Source organism: Azolla caroliniana, unplaced genomic scaffold (genome assembly GCF_043228905.1).
Source record: "Azolla caroliniana isolate FFs.n. ecotype wild unplaced genomic scaffold, voAzoCaro1.0.p SCAF_9, whole genome shotgun sequence".
NCBI lineage: Eukaryota > Viridiplantae > Streptophyta > Polypodiopsida > Salviniales > Salviniaceae > Azolla > Azolla caroliniana.
In genome coordinates, this window is record NW_028230444.1 from 19785849 (window position 1) to 19805680 (window position 19832).

At 38.1% G+C, this 19832-nt stretch overlaps 2 protein-coding genes across 2 annotated transcripts; both read left to right on the forward strand.

The window, feature by feature from the left end:
- Positions 1-1531: 1531 nt before the first annotated feature.
- LOC147860496 (putative pentatricopeptide repeat-containing protein At3g47840) lies at positions 1532-5230 on the forward strand. Its single transcript, XM_087324405.1, has 2 exons — positions 1532-2278; positions 2444-5230. Exons 1-2 carry the CDS (start codon positions 1805-1807, stop codon positions 4340-4342), a joined length of 2373 nt encoding a protein of 790 aa, XP_087180531.1. The 5' UTR covers positions 1532-1804; the 3' UTR covers positions 4343-5230.
- Positions 5231-10475: 5245 nt separating this feature from the next.
- On the forward strand, positions 10476-14284 carry LOC147860497 (uncharacterized). Its single transcript, XM_087324791.1, has 3 exons — positions 10476-10748; positions 10945-11164; positions 11898-14284. Exons 1-3 carry the CDS (start codon positions 10500-10502, stop codon positions 13859-13861), a joined length of 2433 nt encoding a protein of 810 aa, XP_087180917.1. The 5' UTR covers positions 10476-10499; the 3' UTR covers positions 13862-14284.
- Positions 14285-19832: the final 5548 nt, after the last annotated feature.

Sequence of the window (19832 nt, forward strand, 5' to 3'; positions counted from 1 at the left end):
ATCCAAATACACGTGATTTAATAGAGATGGTTATTCAATTAAAGAAAGTGGTTAAAAATCCTATGGATACAAGCAAGTTCAAAAGAGAATATATTGTATAATGATTGATCTTGAATACAAAGGGAATATGATCGATATAGAAAGAAATGGGTCAAGGGATATATTTGATTTGGCATGGCAAGTATGCAATTGACAACTTCAACACCTTGGTCATCACAAGCCTCCCACACGTCCGCCTGATTCATAACCCATCAAAGTTCTTTGAAATCGAAGCTTGGGCATCACTAAAAAAACCCCAGGGGCGACAATGATATCTTTCTATCTCCTTTCATTTTATAGCACTCGTGATCTCTCTTGTTGGCAAAAAATGGGTTATTCCCACTTGGCATGCACCATTGCCTTTTTCTTTCAACATACGCTTATTCTTTTTTTTTGACATGGGTGTTTAGTTTTGCCAAAAGTGCACATTGCACATAAATTCTTGTCACACACACCCCAATTGTCTTTTGCCCGTTGTTGTCTCATTATATTTACCCTTCTAGACATCTTTAACAAGTTTTAAATCCTTTACTCTTTCATTGAGCTATGTGGTTAACTTTTGCCATTTGAGCTATTATATGTTGCTGATCTTTTATATTATTTGCTTTTATTTTTCATCTAATTTGCATGTTGTTTAGATTCATGAGCTTTGTGAAACCTGTCTTTTTTCATCAACCCCCTTCCCCCCCCTTTGCACATACCATATCATGACACTAGTTTGGACAAGGACCCCCCCCTCAAACATCCAAAATCGTCACCAAGTGCACCGAAGCCCTTCTCAGCAAGCAACCATCCTTCCCCAACAAACTCCATTTCCAAATATGGGTGTGTGATTGGCTAAGCCAACCAAATATTATCGATATGGTCGACAACAAAGTCGGGAAGGGTGGGGACATCACTTATCCTACCAATGGGAAGAATCACAATGTGATTACAAATTACAACCAATATCAACATGATGAAGTGTTTGCTCATTACATTGAGGTAGATGGTGATATTATGCTTGCCTTAGTATTGTGAGGTGAACAATGAGAAAGTAGGCTAAGCCAAGAGAACCTCTTACACAATCAAATCTAAACTTCTTTAATTGCCAAGGCTCACATATGGCAAGTGTGTGCCCGACTAAACATCAATAGATACAATTATAAGCTTATGAGCACTTCACTATTAAATAGACCCACCACATCGAACAAGAGATGGTAAAGCGTTGATAGTCGGGTTTCAAGTAGAAGCCAATTGCCCCAAGGCTAAACATCAATAGACACAATTATAAGCTTATGGGCACTTCACTATTAAATAGACCCACCACATCCATGGACAAAACCAGGTAAAGCAGTGATAGCCAGGTTTCAAATAGAAGCCAATTACCCAAGATATGTTGCAACTTTGACATAAAATTGAACCACATATATGTATATATATAAATTGAACAAAAAAACTTTGCATAATATTGCCAAGTCATAATTATGATTGTTATACATTGATCATGAGAATCCCCAGAGCATGATGTAAAATTTGAGAATGAACAGAGCATTATCAGATAAGTTTAGGGATTAGGGCTCAAAGACTTATGGTTGTTTAGGGTTTGGTTTGATGTTGCGTGTACACTAGATGAAGGGTTATGGGCACCTTGGCTAGAATGCACTTGCCAAAGACTCAAGAACTCAATAGATGTGTAGAATCTCTGAAGAAATCATGGGCTCAAAGACTTATGGTTGTTGTTTAGGGTTTGGTTTGATGGTGCATGTACACTAGGTGAAGGGTTATGGGCACCTTGCCTAGAATGCATTTGCCAAAGACTCAAGAACTCAACAGATATGTGGAATCTCTGAAGAAATCATGGCTAGATGGGCATGAGCTATTTGACCGTGTGACCCATTTACTATGTCCAAAAACAGAGTGTAGCTTGATCACAATCTTCTCTTGCCTTTTGCAGAGTTGCATGGAATGTTATGACCTAACACTGGGCAGAGTGCTTTATTCACTCATTCTCAAGACCGGCCTCGAGTCTGATACCATCCTTGGCCGATGCTTGATCAGAATGTATATGCAAAATGGTGGCTTTCATGAAGCAATACAAGCTTTTGAGAAGGTATGTGAACCGGATTTATTCTCTTGGGGTGCTTTTATTTCATCTCATCTCAAACTTGGAAAGAATGAGAGAGCCCTTGAGTTATATCACTTAATGAGACATTCAAATGTCGATGCGAATGGTGATATTTACCTCACTTTGTTTAGAGTATGTATTAGTTTAGGTAGTGTAGGAGAGGGTAACGTGGTTTACTCTCATGTTATTGAAGCTGGATTTGATGACGATCTGTTTGTATGCAATGCCCTAATCCACATGTATGCTAACTTTATTTGTCTTGCTGATGCACATTATATCTTCGAGAAATCCCCAAAGACCGATGCTGTGACTTGGAATTCGTTGATCACTGGATTTGTTCAAAGCGGACTTGATAAAGAAGCTCTAGATGTTTTTTCCAACATGCAAGAGATTGGAATCGAGCCCACTAAGATTACGTTGTCTTCAGTTTTAAAGGCATGCTCTAATTCGGTAGCATTTCAGAAAGGTACACTAATACATTCATATATTGTGGAAATGGATAATGAGCTAGATTTAGTCATTGCTAATACTCTTATTGACATGTACTTGAGGTGTGGAAGCTTTACTGATGCATCCTTGCTACACAGGAAATCTCCAAGGAGAAATCTTGTCACATGGAATGTGATGATCTCAGCCTTGGTTCAGCAAGGACGTGATATTGAGGCTTTACAATGGTGCAATGAGATGATTCAGGGCGGGTTGCTGCCTGATCGAATCACATATGTATCTTGCTTGAAAGCTTGTATTGGCTTAGGAACCATCATTTCAGGTAGGTTGATTCATATGCACATTTTGGAGGTCTATCATTGTGTTGATTCAACTGTTAGTAACATGTTACTAGACATGTATGCCACTTGTGGGGCTTTAACAGATGCAATTTCTCTTTTTAGTGAATGTTCGAAACAAGACACGATCACATGGAATGTGTTGATGAAAGGATTGATTCAGAATGGCTATGAATGGGATGCATTACAATTCTTTCAACAAATGCAACAAGAAGGAGTTGTTTCGACTGGGTTTACTTATGGATGTATACTTAAGGCGTATACTGGCTTGTTTGCATTATGTAATGGTAAACTCCTGCATGCTTTCATTATGAGAAGTAGATCCCTTATGGATGTGCATGTGAGCAATGCTCTCATTGATTTATATATTAAATGTGGAGAATTTAGTCATGCATATAAAGTTTTCAATAAGCAATCTCAGAAGGGAGATTTGACTGCATGGAACACAATGATTGCTGGATTTGCTCAGCATGATGAGGCTGATGAAGCGATTCGGCTTTTCTTTCAACTATACCAGAGGGGTCTTGAGCCCAATAGGATTACTTTCATTTCTATCATGAAGGCATGCTCTGTTTCTGCATCTCTCGGTCAAGGTAGGCTTGTTCACACGTGCATTTTAATCACAGGTATGCAATCCAAGATCTCCATTGTGAATGCTCTCATCGACATGTATGTAAAATTGGGTAATGTCAAGGATGCACAAAATGTGTTCGATGGGTCACAAGAGAGGGATGTTGTGACCTGGAGTGCAATGACGTTGGGATATGCAGAACAGAGTAACTATAGACTTGTCTTGGCAAATTTTCACAAGATGCAAATGGAAGGTATCAAACCAGATGCTATTGCATTCTCTTGTTTGCTCTCAGTATGCCGGCATCTCGGAGAAGTCCGTGAAGGGTATTACTATTTTAATGCAATGCAACAAGAGTACGGCATCAGGCCAACAATGGAGCATTGGAATAGTTTGGTTGACCTCCTTGGTGGTAGTGGTTACTTGGATGAGGCAAATAACATGCTGAAAGGCATGCCTTTCCAATCAAATAGTATTGGATGGTTATCTTTGCTGGGTCATTGTAAAACACACGGGGCCATTGAGCTGGGCAGGAAAAGCCTATGCAAAATTGATGTGACAGACAATGAATATGTCACCGGGTTGGTGCTTTTGCGCAATATTCATGATAATGTTGGCATGTGGGGGGACACAAATATGATAATCGAAGAAATGAAGTGCAAGAATGCATTCAAGAAACCAGGAAGGGCCTTTATCGAGACTGCAAATAAGGTTCAAATGTTTACGGTAGGAGACAAAAGCCATGAAAGGAATCATGACATACTTGCAAAGGTGAAGAGGTTGTTTGCGCAAGTACAAGATGAAGGCTATATGCCATGCTTTGGAATGATGGGAAAGTGATTGAACCTTTGACCACAGACATGGTAGTCTTGAGCTTGATAAAGACAGTTATCCCTATGAGTACGTTTAAGAGAGACTCTAGAAGTCTATGACAACTGAGGAATGCAAAATATCGAATTGGACAAATTGTCTCAATCATTCATGCATCACACTAAAAGAAAAAGTAAAATGGCAGAAAGTATAGGGTTATGTGACATGGGATACAATGCAAGCAAAAAGGGTATAAAGTAGCAAATAATGAACCCTTGAGTCTTCAAAAATATGCCGATTATCTCCAACGTTCCTCCTAGAAAAAACCCAAACCTGTGCTTTACGGTCATAAAGCCCCTTCCATCCTGGTTATCTATTGTCGATTGATAGGACTGGATTAGAAAAATATTGTTGATTGTGATGAAGGATTCAACTTATTTCTATTGCTGGTGAATGATATCTATTCTCGAAAGAATAACAATCCATATACAGCCATACAGCCATGCCTTAACAGCCATTTAGACCCGATAATGTTATCTTTTGAAATACCATTCTCCCATTTGTTGCTGGATATATATGAAGAGGATGAAGAAGGCCAGTTGGAGGATGTTTGTTTGCTGTAATTTGGTATTGGGACAACTCAATGACATAATTATGGAAATGAATATGCGTTTTCAGCCTACAGAATATGGTGTATTGTGAATACATGGCCGATTCCAACATTACCCTTCTGAAGGTGCATCATGGCACTCTCAGAGTATGAGATTGTGTAAGTAAGGTAATATATTTTGATATAAAGGATTGCTAGTAATCTGGAAGGTAACTTTTAAAGGGCAACAATATTAGAAATATATTGAGCTCTTATGCAAGATTTTTATGATGATATTGAGAAATAAAATATCGGATTGGATTGTTGAATCTTAGAGCATTAAGTTTTAACTTAACACGTCTGATTCTTAGCACATCTACAGTAATGTTCATAGAATCCAAATGGTAAAACCAAAGGCTTGCATTAACTTTGCCCAACACACTTTGTGAACAACCAAGTCTTGTTGGCCTCGATATTGCTTTGAAGATCAATGATCAGGCATCACCATAAAGTTGGATTGATGTCTCTAGTATTTATGTTGGCAAACAACAATGTTCAAAATAGATCTAGCTCATACTAATTGCGTGCAATGTTCAAGGAATTGTGGATGTGTACAATAGTGTAGTAAATTACAAAGACTCTTAACTATACACCGCTTCTCAATTGACATAAAGTTGGATGTATTAAACCATAAATAATAGTAACTTATTGATGCCATTATGATGGCCTTCAAAAAAAGGGAGTTGATGGTTTGTGCGCTTTCAACACACGCTCCTTGAATAACTTGTAATAATAAGCACAGAGCTAGTTGCATGTGCACAGCCAAAAAATGAGCATTTATGCACAACAACAATGTCGATCGCTTCCATAAAACTCATTAAATAACAAAAATAATATATTATCTTCTCAATTTACATAAATCTTGGCATTAAACAATAAAAGAGTTCCACATCCTAAACCCTAATCCATACACCCACCTTCCCATGAGATTATTGTCAAAGAACTAGATGCATGTGATTGGCTAGAGACGTGCATTCATGCTTAACACCGACCCTGATTACTTTTATGTGGCCAACCAAAATTTGTTTGAGATGTTATTCTCTAGGAAACAATAAAGTAACCCTAATTGTGGTACACTTGAGTGAAATCCAAATCTTGATGCATTTGAGTGATAGTGAAGGAGGCAACAAATAACATAAGAGTACAAGTAACCCCATGAATTCGCCTTAACAAAACGATTATTTTGTATTCTTTCATGTGGGGACCCGCCTATAACTCTTGCTAATTTTATCCAATGTTCAAGTGTGTGTGGGTACAATACTATAAGTATGTGTGGGTACAATACTATAAGTGCATGTGGTACAATACTATAAATGATAAATGACTCAAAAAATCTTCACTTTTCATTTTACATAAAGTCTTAAGTATTAAACCATAAAAGAGAAGTGGTCCATTGCCATCACACACCCCATCCCACAATACATATAGTAATCATAATAACATGGGGAAAATCAAAGACAAACGTTTGTGCACGACACCATTGTCTACCGTTTGCACATGGCCCATTAAATCATTCAAATGTTAGAGTATTCCAACAAAAACCCTCCACGCGAATTAATTTAGAGAGAGAGGAGTTGGTTATAATAACCCTCAATGACATGCCAAATGTTGAATTAGTATAGTGCTAGGATTGTTGGAAGTGGCTTCAATAATGTTGAGGTGCTTTCAGATACACACGTTGAAATCTTGACTCTGATCACTCATCTTGCAAGAGATGCATGGGAGCAATTTTCTTTTGTAATTATTGATCCAAATACATGTCATACTCTGGCATTTGGCCATTGAATATGACTCCTTTCCTATTCTTGCGATTTTTCCCAATTTGATGCTCACCTTGTTAAGAGAAGTTCATCTTGCTCATATGGATGTTGTCGTTACAACTTATCTTCCATTGATCAATTGTTGAAACCACATATGTATAATTTCATATTGGTTAATTTATCGAGGGTGGAACCTGTGGATGTGTTTGTCCTAAAGAGTCAACACTATTTTTGCCTCTACCATTCTTATCGATCGTTGTAAGTTCACAAGGTAAATCAAACGAACAAGGAGTTCCTCGTGGTCTTTTACCAACACCCATGTGATCTCATGTCATATCCCTCTAGGATAGTCGCTTGTGATGAACACTCACATTGAGTTTGTAATTTTTACAACCACACATTATTACTAAAATATTTGTAGTGAGAATCCTTTGTTTTTGAAGACTATGCAACATAAGGTTCATATATGGTTTGTTGTTTCTTTGGTTGTTTGGAGTTCCTATATAGCTGAAAGGGTTGATTATGTGAAACTTTGTGAGGAAGTGAATTGTTGGCTAAACATTTGAATGGAGAAGGGATAGAGGTATAAGACGACGTAGATGGCAATAACTCTACTAGAGAGTGGGGTGTTGCACTTAGAGAGCTATCCACGATCTTACCATTCAACAAAGATTCATCTCTATTATACATGTAATAGAGAGAAGCGGTCAAGACATATATTGAAGTTAGTTGTGTTGAACTAATGGGGGCGATGTCACCATTAGTTGGATATGGCAATGAGAATTGGGGGGTCCAATTGCTTGAACACAATGATATAATACCATGAAAACTAAGAGAAAGTATGTGAGCGATAACACAATAAAAAATCCACACAAGAATCTATCTGTATATGAAATATTTGCAAATGTTGAATGTTCCATAGAGGGTCAATCTTATCGGGCCTCGTGAGTAGAGCCTATCAAAGTTATCATCCTGGTTTACAAGTGACAATTGCATAAATAGTTCCCCGTTTCTTAACATCAAATAATTGCAACCACTACTACTATTGTAAATGACACACTAACATACATCTTGCTCGTTTCTTTGAGAAAAGACAGAGAATATGACATATGACAAAACTTATGAACTCATTGGTATGTAGATAATCAAGATTTGGATCACAAATTAAGTATACACCTATACCAATGAATCCTTTGACCGTTTACAATAATTTTATTGCTTTTGATACAGATGTAAAGTTGAATTACTTGCATGAAAATTACAAATTTGTCGTACTACCTCACATGGTTATTGGTTTCATGTACAATTTGACGAAACATGCCAAGTCAAGTGCTTTGTGAATTTCATCGGTATAATGGTCATGGAATATGATAAGGAACGAGAAGAAGCACGATGTAGTGGGAGGAAGAAGGTAGACATTATGATGCGAGTATGATCATGTCATATATATATATATATATATATATATATATATATATATATATTCATTTCTATATATATATATATATATAAATGAATAACACATAGCTCACATATCTATTCACATTACAATAGGATGCCCAAAAATCTAGGAGAGATCCCATGTAGATATCATCTTTTAAATAGGCGTTGCTTCAATACCCAAATCACAAGAAGTAAGGAGACTATGGGAAATTAATTACTTGCACGATTCACTATACGACCATCACGTTAGGATAACACTTGGGATGGTGGGTTGGGTGTGTGTGCGCGGGAGAGTGTGAGAGGCATTATAAATTCCATAGGATGGGCAATAAGCGTAAAATTTTGTGCGTGATCCGGCGACTGCTTCCCCTGATAATCGATAGTTTATATCTTAATTCGTCGAGACTGGGGTGAAAGGTTACATGCTCAGGCCTTAACCAACAAACCAGGTTCACCAAATTACTCCTCAAGCATTGGGAATCGGGCGATCCATGGCTGCTGCTCCTCGATCCACAACCAATGCATAGAATTCATCAATTCCATGGAGTCTCTAGAGATCATGGCGTGCAAGCAGAGTCAGGCCGAGAGGGCATAGTCGATGTGTCATAGGGGGGGGGGGGGGCAATTACACGGGAGGTCAGTCGATCGCGAAGGGGTTGTTCGGTCGTGAATGTAAAGCGGATGAATTGGTTCAGGGTTCAGGGTTTATACACACCCACACACACGTGCACACACAAGAGATGGAAATGGATGGGATTCCATCTCTGCCACTCTCGAAGATTTTGAGGGAATCCAAGTGGTTCGATTGCGATCCTTGTCCTGGGTAGCTGGGCTCTGTCTCATAGATCACAATTCGTCTTTCGTGGACGTAAAAAACATATCAAATCTATGTACCTATCTTATCTATCCCTCACTACTAATGTTGGATGGACATTAACCTCTCTCTCTCTCTAGACATTCATTACATATTGTGTTTAATTGAAGTTAAGTAAAGATGAGAGAGAAAAACTAAACGTTTGGGAAAACAAATTGGAAGGAAGACAAATAGAAGAGAATAAATAAAAATTAAAACCCAAAAATAAGAGAGAGAGAGGGAGAGAGAGAGTTGGTTATTTATTTATTTATTGATTGATTTATTATTATTATTATTATTATTAATGCTCTCACCGATCTGGCCGTTTGTGGCTGTCCAAAACCAGGGCGGTTTCTCGGCGAGGCGGTTTCCCGGTCGTGGTGGTTTTCGGGAGCCGGTAGCGGTATTGGGAAGAGAGTGGTATTTCACTTTTTTTTTTTGGTTTTCTCTGTAGATGGAGGGGGGAGGTTTTTGAAGGCGGTTTACCGGGGAGTTTTCAAAACCCCCTGGTTTTAAATTTCGTTTGATGGTGGTTTACCGGGCGGTTTTCAAAACCCCCAGGGTGGTTTTCGGTAGCCGGTAGCGGTATTGGGAAGAGAGTGGTTTTTTTGCTTTTGCTTGTTTTGTTTTGTTTTTTTTGTCTCTGTGGATTGAGGGGAGGTTTTCGAAGGCGGTTTACCGGGGTGGTTTTCAAAACACCCCTGCTCTAAATTTCCTTTGATGGTGGTTTATCGGGCGGTTTTTCAAAACCCTCCCTCTCTCTGGTGGTTTAGGGTTTCCTACTGGTGGTTTAGGGTTTCCTACAGAGCTGACTTCTATGGTGTATCTTTCTGTGTATTCTCTGTCTCTGTCTTTCTCTCTCTGTCTCTGTCTCTGTCTCTGTCTCTCTCTGTCTCTGTTTCTCTCTCCAAACTTGAAAATTCAAAAAGGACACACACTCACAATATACACAGTACACTTTCTCTCTCTGCACTCTGCTCTGCTCTCTCTCTCTCTCTCTCTCTCTCTCTCTCTCTCTCTCTCTCAGAGTACTGTTTAAATGATAAATCCTGTAGGATAAGCCCCCCCCCCCCCCCCTTCTCTATTCCCCTGCTTCTTCTTCTTCCATGGCAGCTTCTCCTCCTCCTGCAGAGTAGACAACAGAGCAGGAACAGAGACAGACAGACAGACAGACCTAGACATATACATAGATAAGAGGGGAATATAGAGTGAGAGGCAGAGCTAAAGAGAGAGAAAGAAAGACCAGGGTTCTTTCTTTACTAACCTCTTTCCTTCCCCTGTCTCTGCAGAGAGCTTTTAACAAATTCCTCTAAACGTTACCCTAATCATATATGTGCATCTAGAGCAAACAACAGGAGAAAAAAAAAACCAGGCCTGCTTGTTTCATAAAAACAACACCACCAGCAAATTTCTTTGCCTCTGGTTTTTGTTGGTTCTTCATCCTGTTTTGATTTTAGCTAAAAAGAAGTAGAGTACGAAAAGATGTATAAAAACCAGTTACAGGAGCTAGCACAGAGGAGCTGTTTCAGTTTACCTGCATACACATGTATAAGAGAAGGGCCAGATCATGCACCAAGGTTCAAAGCTACAGTAAGTTTCCATGGAGAGACCTTTGAGAGCCCCCATTACTGTGCAACACTGAGGCAAGCAGAACATTCTGCAGCTGAAGCAGCCCTCAACACACTCTCAAAGAGAGGAGGACCTTCTCAATCCTTAGCTGCAAAGATACTTGTAACTATGAATCTCTCTCTGTCTCTCTCTTAGTGTATCTGTACCACATTTGTAAATCAGGTCTTCCTTTCAGATGAAATTTGTTGTTTTGTTTTTGCTCTTTTAATTCCTTGTTAACTTGTGTTGATTTTTCTCTCTCTTTTAGGTTTTTCATGTGTCATTTTTTTGTTTTGTTTTTTGCTGTTTTGTTTTGCAGGATGAGACAAGTGTTTGCAAGAATTTGTTGCAAGAGACTGCTCAAAGAGCTGGGGTTTCTCTGCCTGTCTATACCACTATACGTGGAGGAGCAGGGCACTTGCCTGTGTTCAAGTGTATAGTGGAAGTGGCAGGGAGGGTTTTTGTAGGCGATCCTGCGAAATCGAAGAAACAAGCAGAGAAGAATGCAGCTATGTCAGCATGGTCAGCAATCAAGAAACGTATGTCTCTCTTCTTTCTCTCTCTCTTTTGGTTATCTCTTCTTGTCTTTCATGTCCATGGGTAGGGCATGCTTGCATTGATAACTTGGGCATATCAACACTACTACGATTGATCGAGCTCAACACAATGGTTAGGCATGTACAACAGCACTGTGATTAGACATGCTCAATCTATGATTGGGCATTTCAAGTCCATAATTTGATCATGCTCGCATTAGGGTTGAGCATTTTTTCACACTTTGATTGGAGATATTCATACTGAATTGAGAAGAGGTTTATAGGGTTTACTGAATTGGACCTACCATTGATCCAAACATTAGACTGTCTGGGAAACATTAGAGATTCTGAAATTGAGAAGAGGTTTAGGGTTTACAATGGTGAAGATGATCTGGGAAACATATACTGATGTCCAAAGCATAGTATTGAACTTCCATAGTAGAGTTTCATACTCAATCTCATATGATAAAGCACTGTAAGGGAAAATATGAGAAATTTGTAGTCAAGCTGATACTTTTGAACTCTGTAGAGAAAATATGATAGACAAACAAACCCAGACTATTGAACTACTATGAATAAAGAACAGGAGAAATCTATGCAAGAGTTGAGTTGTGCACTATATGCTATCATATGTAGGTCTACTGAATCTTACTGGTATGTTATCAGTTATCTCTCTCTCTCTCTCTCTCTCTCTCTCTCTCTCTCCCCCTCTCACACTCTCTTTCTTTCTCTGCAGTGACTCAATACCCTGCCTTAGTTGATTCAGAAAGAGATGAGCTTTGCAGCAGGGCAGGTGCTCTTACCCTACACAGAAGAGATAACAAGAACCCGGCAAGTTCGAACTCAAGGATGCACTCTGTTCACCACCATACTAGCAATAGCCATAATAATCATAATCGAAGCTATGGTGGTGGTGGAGGTCGTCCGAGGGTTAGAATGGTAAATGTAAGAGAAAGAAGCAATCTCTTGAGCAGAGAAGGAAGTCCAGCAGCAAGTGGTCATTTCAGTTCGGTTTCTTCTTCCTCATCTGGGGATACAAATTATAATGGAAATGGAAGGTTTTCTTCGTCGAATCAACAATCTGGCAAGTTGCATCACCGAAGTCACTCCTTATCTGGGCTTGATTCTTCGTTACAGGAAGCTATAGCAATGAATAAGGCAAATAATGCTAGTTCCAGTAGTATGGAGAATGCATACATGTCCAACAGACTACTGCCTCCGCCTACACCTAGAAAAACTCAAAATCAAAACCAAAATCCTCTGCAAAGATCTCTCAGTCGCTTATCGCTTCAATCATCAAGTGATAGATTTGAATTGAGGAGACCTCTAATAGAAGAGCTTCAGAGAGATGGGGATGAAGAATGGCTAGATAGCATGTCAACATACTCCCATCAACATTCGAAAGGGAATAATAATAACATTAATAACACTGAGCAGTTAATGAATACCTCCTCTGCCTCCCGCCTACACACTGGTAGGCCATTGTTCCAATCTCAGAGTGAGAGATTTGAATTGAAGCCGAGCTTGCTCGAGGAGCTCTATCCGAGGGATGATGAGGATTGGTGGATGAGGGGAGAGATCATGGAGCCTATGAGTGCCATTGATAGAGACAGAGAAAGAGAAAGGGATAGAGAAAGAGAACGATCAAGTACCTATGGAGAGCGCGACAAGAGTGCTTATCAAATTGGGAGAAGTGATTCAGATCGGTTAGCAAATGTTGCTACCCTCCTACACCATAGCCAGCCATTATTCCAATCTCAAAGTGAGAGGTTCGAATTGAAGCCAAGCTTGCTCGATGAACTCTATCAAAGAGATGACGAAGATTGGTGGATGAGAGGAGAACCAGTGAGTGGCTTTGATAGAGATATGTCAAGTATCTATGGCGAGCAAGATAACTCATACAAGTATTATGAAGGCAATAGTGGAAGATTTAGCTGTGAAAGCTTGCCATATCTAGATAACTATAGCAATGATCATGCAAGCATTCAGGCTTCTTACATGAGTGCATATGGAGATGCCAATAACACATCCTATTGCAATTTTAACGATAACATTGCGAATAATAAGGCCATGCAGTATGCCAAGTATTCAGAAGGGTCAAAGCTTCATCATCAAGTTTCATATGCTGGATTCAATGAAGCATCTCAGAACGCTTCTTATGCTAGTAGCAAATACAATGATGGAGGTGGTGATCCTAGTTCCTCTTCTTCGTCTTCATACAAATTTGATGCCGAGTCTACCAAGGGATCATTCTTGTATGATCATGCTACCATTACCAATAGTGCTTTCCCAGGTGGGGGTTATAACCCAAGCACTAATAGTACTAGTAGCAGTAGCAATGTGATGGCCGACGAGCAAGCATCGGCTTCTTCTTCAGCTTCGATATGGTCTCGTCCAGCACAATGGTGGACATCTCACGTGAGTTCGAATTCTTCCACGACCGCAATGGCAGCAGTTGTCCAGTCATTGGGTCTTCGTCCGGCTTCTTCTGTGGCCCCACCTGTCCGAGTCCGGCAGATGGTGGCTGTTTCTTCTTCCCCTCCCCCTCGGACGAGCAATGCTGGTGTGAACACGAACCACAGCCACCCCCGGCACCGTCGCTCGTTGCAACAGCTCTCGGAATCCTCGACTGTCACTGCCAGTGTCAGTCTGGATGTGGATGCGACTACTCGCCGCCTTTTCGATCGGATTCGGCTATAAATGACTTGGGGGTGGGGAGTCTGGATGGGCAATTTGTACTGTACTTTCCATGTGTGGGATCGATCAATGGGCGTGCACATTCTCAATATTTGGTCGGGGTTCTTGATGCTGTTAACCTACCTCCCCACAATTCTCAACTCCTTGGGATGGGAAGATCTTGGTCAAAAGAATGCACACCAGGAGAGAAATCTGAGAAATATGGGGAAGGGGAAAAAAGAAGACTGAAAAAAAGAAAAAAACATCTTCACTTCCATTTCATATAGTGAAGCAATTGAATGCGAAAAAGAAGAAGAAGAGAAGCTCAGATATGAATGAATTGGAAACCCCCTTTCTTTTTCTCTGGTTCTCTCTCATATGAGACAATCCATCTAACATTGAAAGTTTTTTAACCTGATTTGGAATGAATGAGATAAATTTGTCCCATTTTTTTTTTGTTGTTGGTTAGTACTACACTATGTTATGTATGAGATGGTGGGTGTGTCTTAGTGGTGGTCCCATGTTCATGAAGTCCGTTTTTTCGCATCATCATATCTATATAGTTGTATGCATTGAACTAAACTCAATTGAATTGAATATTGAATTGAGATGAAAGGGATAGAGGAAATGAAAAAGGTAGAAGATGCAATTGTTAGGCAAGAAAAAGTGATGTCTCTGGGCATATTCCATTACTCCACCTGCAACTACTCTGTTCTGTTCTTTCATTCTTCCCTCTTTTCTCTCATTGGGCATTGCTACTCCCCACACCATGGTCTGACACAAAATCCTTCCTCTTTCCTTTATATTCTCTTTTGTTTTTTTTTGAATTGGGCTCAACACCCAAGAAGACAACAGAGAGTGATTGATTTTGGCACGTGTGGCTAGCACGTGATCAAACATACATATTATTCAATTAGAGACATACATGCATAGATACATACATTATTACATTCATACATGCATACATACATACATACATACATACATATACATCATCCATACATACATGCACACACACACACACACACATGTATGTATGTATGTATATATATATATATATATATATATATATATATATATATATGACATTTGTCCTGTCCATCAATCCATCCATTGCATTGTGATATGTTGGATCTCTATGGTGCAATGGCTTTTTTCCCTCTTACATATCCTTCCATTGCTTTGTCTTCTTTAATGCAAATCAAAACAGTCCATACCATAGTTTTATCTTGGTTTGTGCCCATCGTGTACCCCCGCTAGTCCTTGCACACCATATGCTTTATTACTTGGACATCTAGTCATTGGACATCGACGCGTTGCGCCACAATTTGCGAATTTATGAAACGTGGTTGGCAGGATTAAACATTTTGAGAAATACCAGACAATTCGAATGCAGCAATTATGTTCATGTTCCAATGCATTTATAATGACCCTATAGTTACAAATTCGTTGATATATTGTATTGTATATCTCTCTAATCATTCAATTCTTTCTCTCGAGTCTTACTATTAATACTACCATTAATAAAGATGTCCACTTTCTAAATGTCTATAGTATTGTGAATCCTTTTTCAAGGTTTATGATAAGTATGTGCTATTAGAATAAATGAAACGAGAATAAAGTTTCACGCTTTGCAAATCAAAACATTGATTGAAGCCACTTTACACTAAAACAACTTCTTTCATGTTATAGTAAACATTTTTTCTTTGGAAAATGATGGCCTTTTGATGTTCTCAAGAGACTATATACTTGAACAATTGGCCGAAAAGAGTGTTATGAGTGAGTCCCTATGGTGGTGCATATTGTGTAGGTTTGTTTTGGAGTTGTTTGTGTACATGGTAAAATATGTTGAGAAGCATTCTTGGATGGCAGTAGACGATTTACAACATAGTGCTTATTCTTAATTGCTTGGTTATGACATTTTAAGGAGATGGAGATATGGTATACTTTCATTAGGTATGATCATATGTTTGGTGCATCCCAACACTTCCTTGTGTAATAGTATATATGCAAATTCTTTTTTCCTGCCATCGACAATGCACAATTTGATGCTTATCGTAAGCATATTATTTTATTATCATCCTCGGAGGACAGATGTACATGTTCAAGTATATTTTATTATTTTATTTTCATGTAGTCCAAGTATTTGGCAAGCGACTCTTAATGTTCAAGGAATTTACTAACGAACATCGAAATTGAGAGCACGGATTGTAGTTTAGGGAGAAATATGAGTGGGAAAAGCAAACTTGAAGAAACGAGTTGGTCTTGAGATTATACATTCTCAGCAATCCTTGTGTTATGAGTCTTGTTGTATACCCTATACCTATGTATGCTCAAAATTGCATGAGTGCTACTCACGAGATCCTCAAAATGGTACATATAGTGTCATATGTACAATAGTCTTCAATGTTGGGAGCCTCTTGATTGACGGCTACACATTGTGACCACTTGCATAATATTTCTTTGGATTGCGTGTTGTTAAAAAAGATCACCCTTGAAGAAACTTGTTATTATCATTCAAGGAGATAAGGCAATCCCATAGTTGAAACATGACCTCTTAAACCAGAATTAGTCTTATTTTCGCTAACATTCAAGCTAGTGCCATCTTGAATTCGAGCACATTGTTCTAGAAACTTGGATTACACCCTTCAAAGATTACCTTTCTAAATGTTTGCATATCACATGTAGTGCACAAGAGTCACGTCTTACCTACTACATGATATGTAGGGAAAACTGGAAAAGACATCCAATACAAAGTAGGACAATCGACAATCTTAGGCCTTAACAACTTTCATAACTTTAGGATATATATTCTGGGTTATCCATATGAGATATACAATATAACAAAATCTTGCTTGACTGTTTTTTTGTTGAAGTTAAGTAATCATGCTTGAACATATCTCACTATGTCTCATATGTTCAACTAGGCACTAACCACATTACCTCAAGCCTTGGAAACATGAACAATTGTTTTCTTCCATTTATTTATTAGCCAGTCATAGGTGCACTTTTGCCCGTTCGTGCATTCAAGGTTCCATAATTCTTGAAACACTAACTTACCAAGGTTTTTTACACATTGTAACAAGTAAAACTCAATTCATCTCCATATCAAATTGTGACATTGTCAAAAAAAGTTACCAAAGGTATAATTTTGTGGACATCATTGTCATGTGCATAACATTCTAAAAGGTGAACAAAGATTGCAAGCAGTGCACGTCGTTTCATCATCAAACGGAAAGGATATTCATATATCTTCACATCCAAAAAAGACAATGCCCTGAAAATTTGGTGTTCATGTACCATGCTTGAACAATCTTCCAAGAAGCTTGGGAACATCGTCACCATCCAAAGAAAGCAACGTCTTTAACTTAGTTGTTTGTTTTCTACCTTATACGATTGTATTTATAAAAACAATACAAACGAAATGTTCCAATTTGTAAGCTATAAGGACAAGGGTGAAATGATAGGGCATTTTGTAAACATAGCTTATACGTATATGGAGAGAGGGAATATAATGCCGCAACTAAATCAACATAGGTTATAAGGACAAGGGTGATTGATAGAGCATATTGTAAATATAAGTTATACATATATGGAGAGAGGTAATATAATGCCACAACTAAATCAACATAGGTTATAAGGACAAGGGTGATTGATAGGGCATATTGTAAATATAAGTTATACATATATGGAGAGAGGTAATATAATGCCACAACTAAATTAACATGTAAAACTTACAATGTAAGAAACTACTTAGTGGTACATTTAACAACAATGACCATCACAAATCCGAAGCCAAAGTAAATGTGTATAATCTCAAAATCTTTTTAATACTTGCAATTACAAAGCGATGTGACTCCTTTTGAAACTAAAATAAAATGTGGTCATTTCAATAATCCCATATTATTCTTATTCATCTTGTTTCCATTCTAGACACCACTTTGAACTTCTAAGTTTAAAGGAGTGTAACCAACAAATGCTACAAATAAAGAAAAGAGAATCAATTCTCAAGGTCCAAATGTATGAAGGAAAGTCTCATATTTGAACTACTTTGACCTTCTAAAGTTAGCAAAGGAAGTGTAGCCAACAAATGGCACAAATAAAGAAAGGAGAACCATTGAGGTAGTCATGTCTCACAAAGAGAGGGTAGAACCTTGCATTGTTTATTTGAATATAGATTCATCATAAAAAATATTAGGGTGAGGTGGGCAATATAATTGTGTTGTGTCATGCAAAGAAGAGGGATTATGTAATGACTCATCTAATATCTTGTATGGCATTGCAGAGGTATGTATAGGGATGATATTAACAAGATCAAGAAGAAAATATGTAGCCACATGGAACTAGGCACAATAAACAAGTCTCAAGTTCAATGTAAGTGATGTAGAGAGCCAAACTAAAATGTGGAAAGAGAGAGTTAGAATAATGGTTTATTGATTTTGAATCTAACCAATGGACTAATATGAGTATATTATGTGGACAATGAAGACTACTACTTTTCCTAGTGCTATGCCAAAATTTGAGAAGTATGTCGATATATCACTATGATCATCAATGTTTCTATGCTTCCTCTTTTGTTACATAAAGCTAAACAAAAATAACGTTCATTTATACCTTCCATGTGAGATTTTTCATAATTTAAGTATCAGACATAATTTATATTCTAATCGAAAAACTCATTTTTTGATCAATTTGAAAAGAGCCTAATGTTTGCATGCAGATTATATAAATATCCGCTCGAAACGAATGAGGAAAGTCTCATATTTGAACATTGTGGGGGAGTGGTGGAAAGTTTGATCCTAATATCACAAAAACATGACACAAATCATGCTATATTGAAAGTGAAATTGATTACCTGTTCGGGTCACACCTACAGTTATGTGTTCATGCGATATAGTAAAGTCATGATAGTGTTAAGCACATTGATGCATATATATATCCATTCACATTTACCTTATTTGTTGGCCTAGTAGATGGTCATTAGTGCGAATATGAATTTTGCATCATTTCATGCTTACCATGTTTCTCACGACACCAAAGGGCTTGACCATGTGTTGCCCTCATTAAATTGAATCACTTGCTTTTTCAAATAGAACTCCATGGGAACGAACTCAACTCAAATTACCTTTCATATTATTTGCTCCATGTAACTTTGAGCCCACTTATTTCCTCAAATCTAGACAAAAATATCGTGTCACAAGGATGTATGAATGCTTGGCCCTAAATTTGATCATTCAATTGATATCCTTCATTAAAAATTCGGGCATAAGTTCATCAATGCTCTTCCTCATTGTTTTGTGTATAATCTTTAAGTGGCTATTGCTCTCTATATAATATTAATGTGATTTGATATTTATTATTAAATGTTGCTCATTCATGTGATTTGCATCATACTAAAAGATTAGCATGGGTCATGGCATGTGTTCATACTTTTGGTGAGCGTAAGTCATTCTTAATATGATATATGATTTATATAAATACCGTGTTGACATGTTGCCTTCACATTTGTGACTAAATATTTATTTTTACCATGAACAAGAATGTCATATTAAAAAATGAACGTGCTTGCACACTTTTTAACGAGGGAAAAATAGGCCTTTATTCATCTAAACTTATTGATTAGGTAAGAACGAAAAATGTGTTGAGGTAGGGATTGAGAATCCTCAACAACAAACATCTCTGGCCAAGCCACCTTGGCCTATTTGTGGGTTCTTTCCATATTGTGCATTATCTCCTCAAGTCTAGTGTACAACTTGAATTAAAAACCTATCTTCATTGCGTGCTAGGTATTGTCAACTAATTTAAAGGAATTAAAAGTATTATTGCAAGGAATTAAGTGTGGACAACTCACCTAATTCAATGACTTAAAAGTGTTCTCACTATGTGTTAATTGCGGACAACTATCTTCACGTGAAGCTTGCAAAGTAATGAAAAATCGTAAATGCAAATATTGAATGCCCTTGGGACATCGAACCTTGGCCCTCATTTAGTTTAG

What these genes read in the sequence shown, in the direction of transcription:
- LOC147860496 (XM_087324405.1), top strand. Translation starts at nt 1,805, where the DNA reads ATGGGCACCTTGCCTAGAATGCATTTGCCAAAGACTCAAGAACTCAAC. An exon ending in TTTACCTCACTTTGTTTAGA is followed by an intron (nt 2,279 to 2,443) that starts GTATGTATTAGT and finishes AAATCCCCAAAG; the next exon opens with ACCGATGCTGTGACTTGGAA.
- LOC147860497 (XM_087324791.1), top strand. Translation starts at nt 10,500, where the DNA reads ATGTATAAAAACCAGTTACAGGAGCTAGCACAGAGGAGCTGTTTCAGT. An exon ending in CCTTAGCTGCAAAGATACTT is followed by an intron (nt 10,749 to 10,944) that starts GTAACTATGAAT and finishes TTTGTTTTGCAG; the next exon opens with GATGAGACAAGTGTTTGCAA. An exon ending in ATGGTCAGCAATCAAGAAAC is followed by an intron (nt 11,165 to 11,897) that starts GTATGTCTCTCT and finishes CTTTCTCTGCAG; the next exon opens with TGACTCAATACCCTGCCTTA.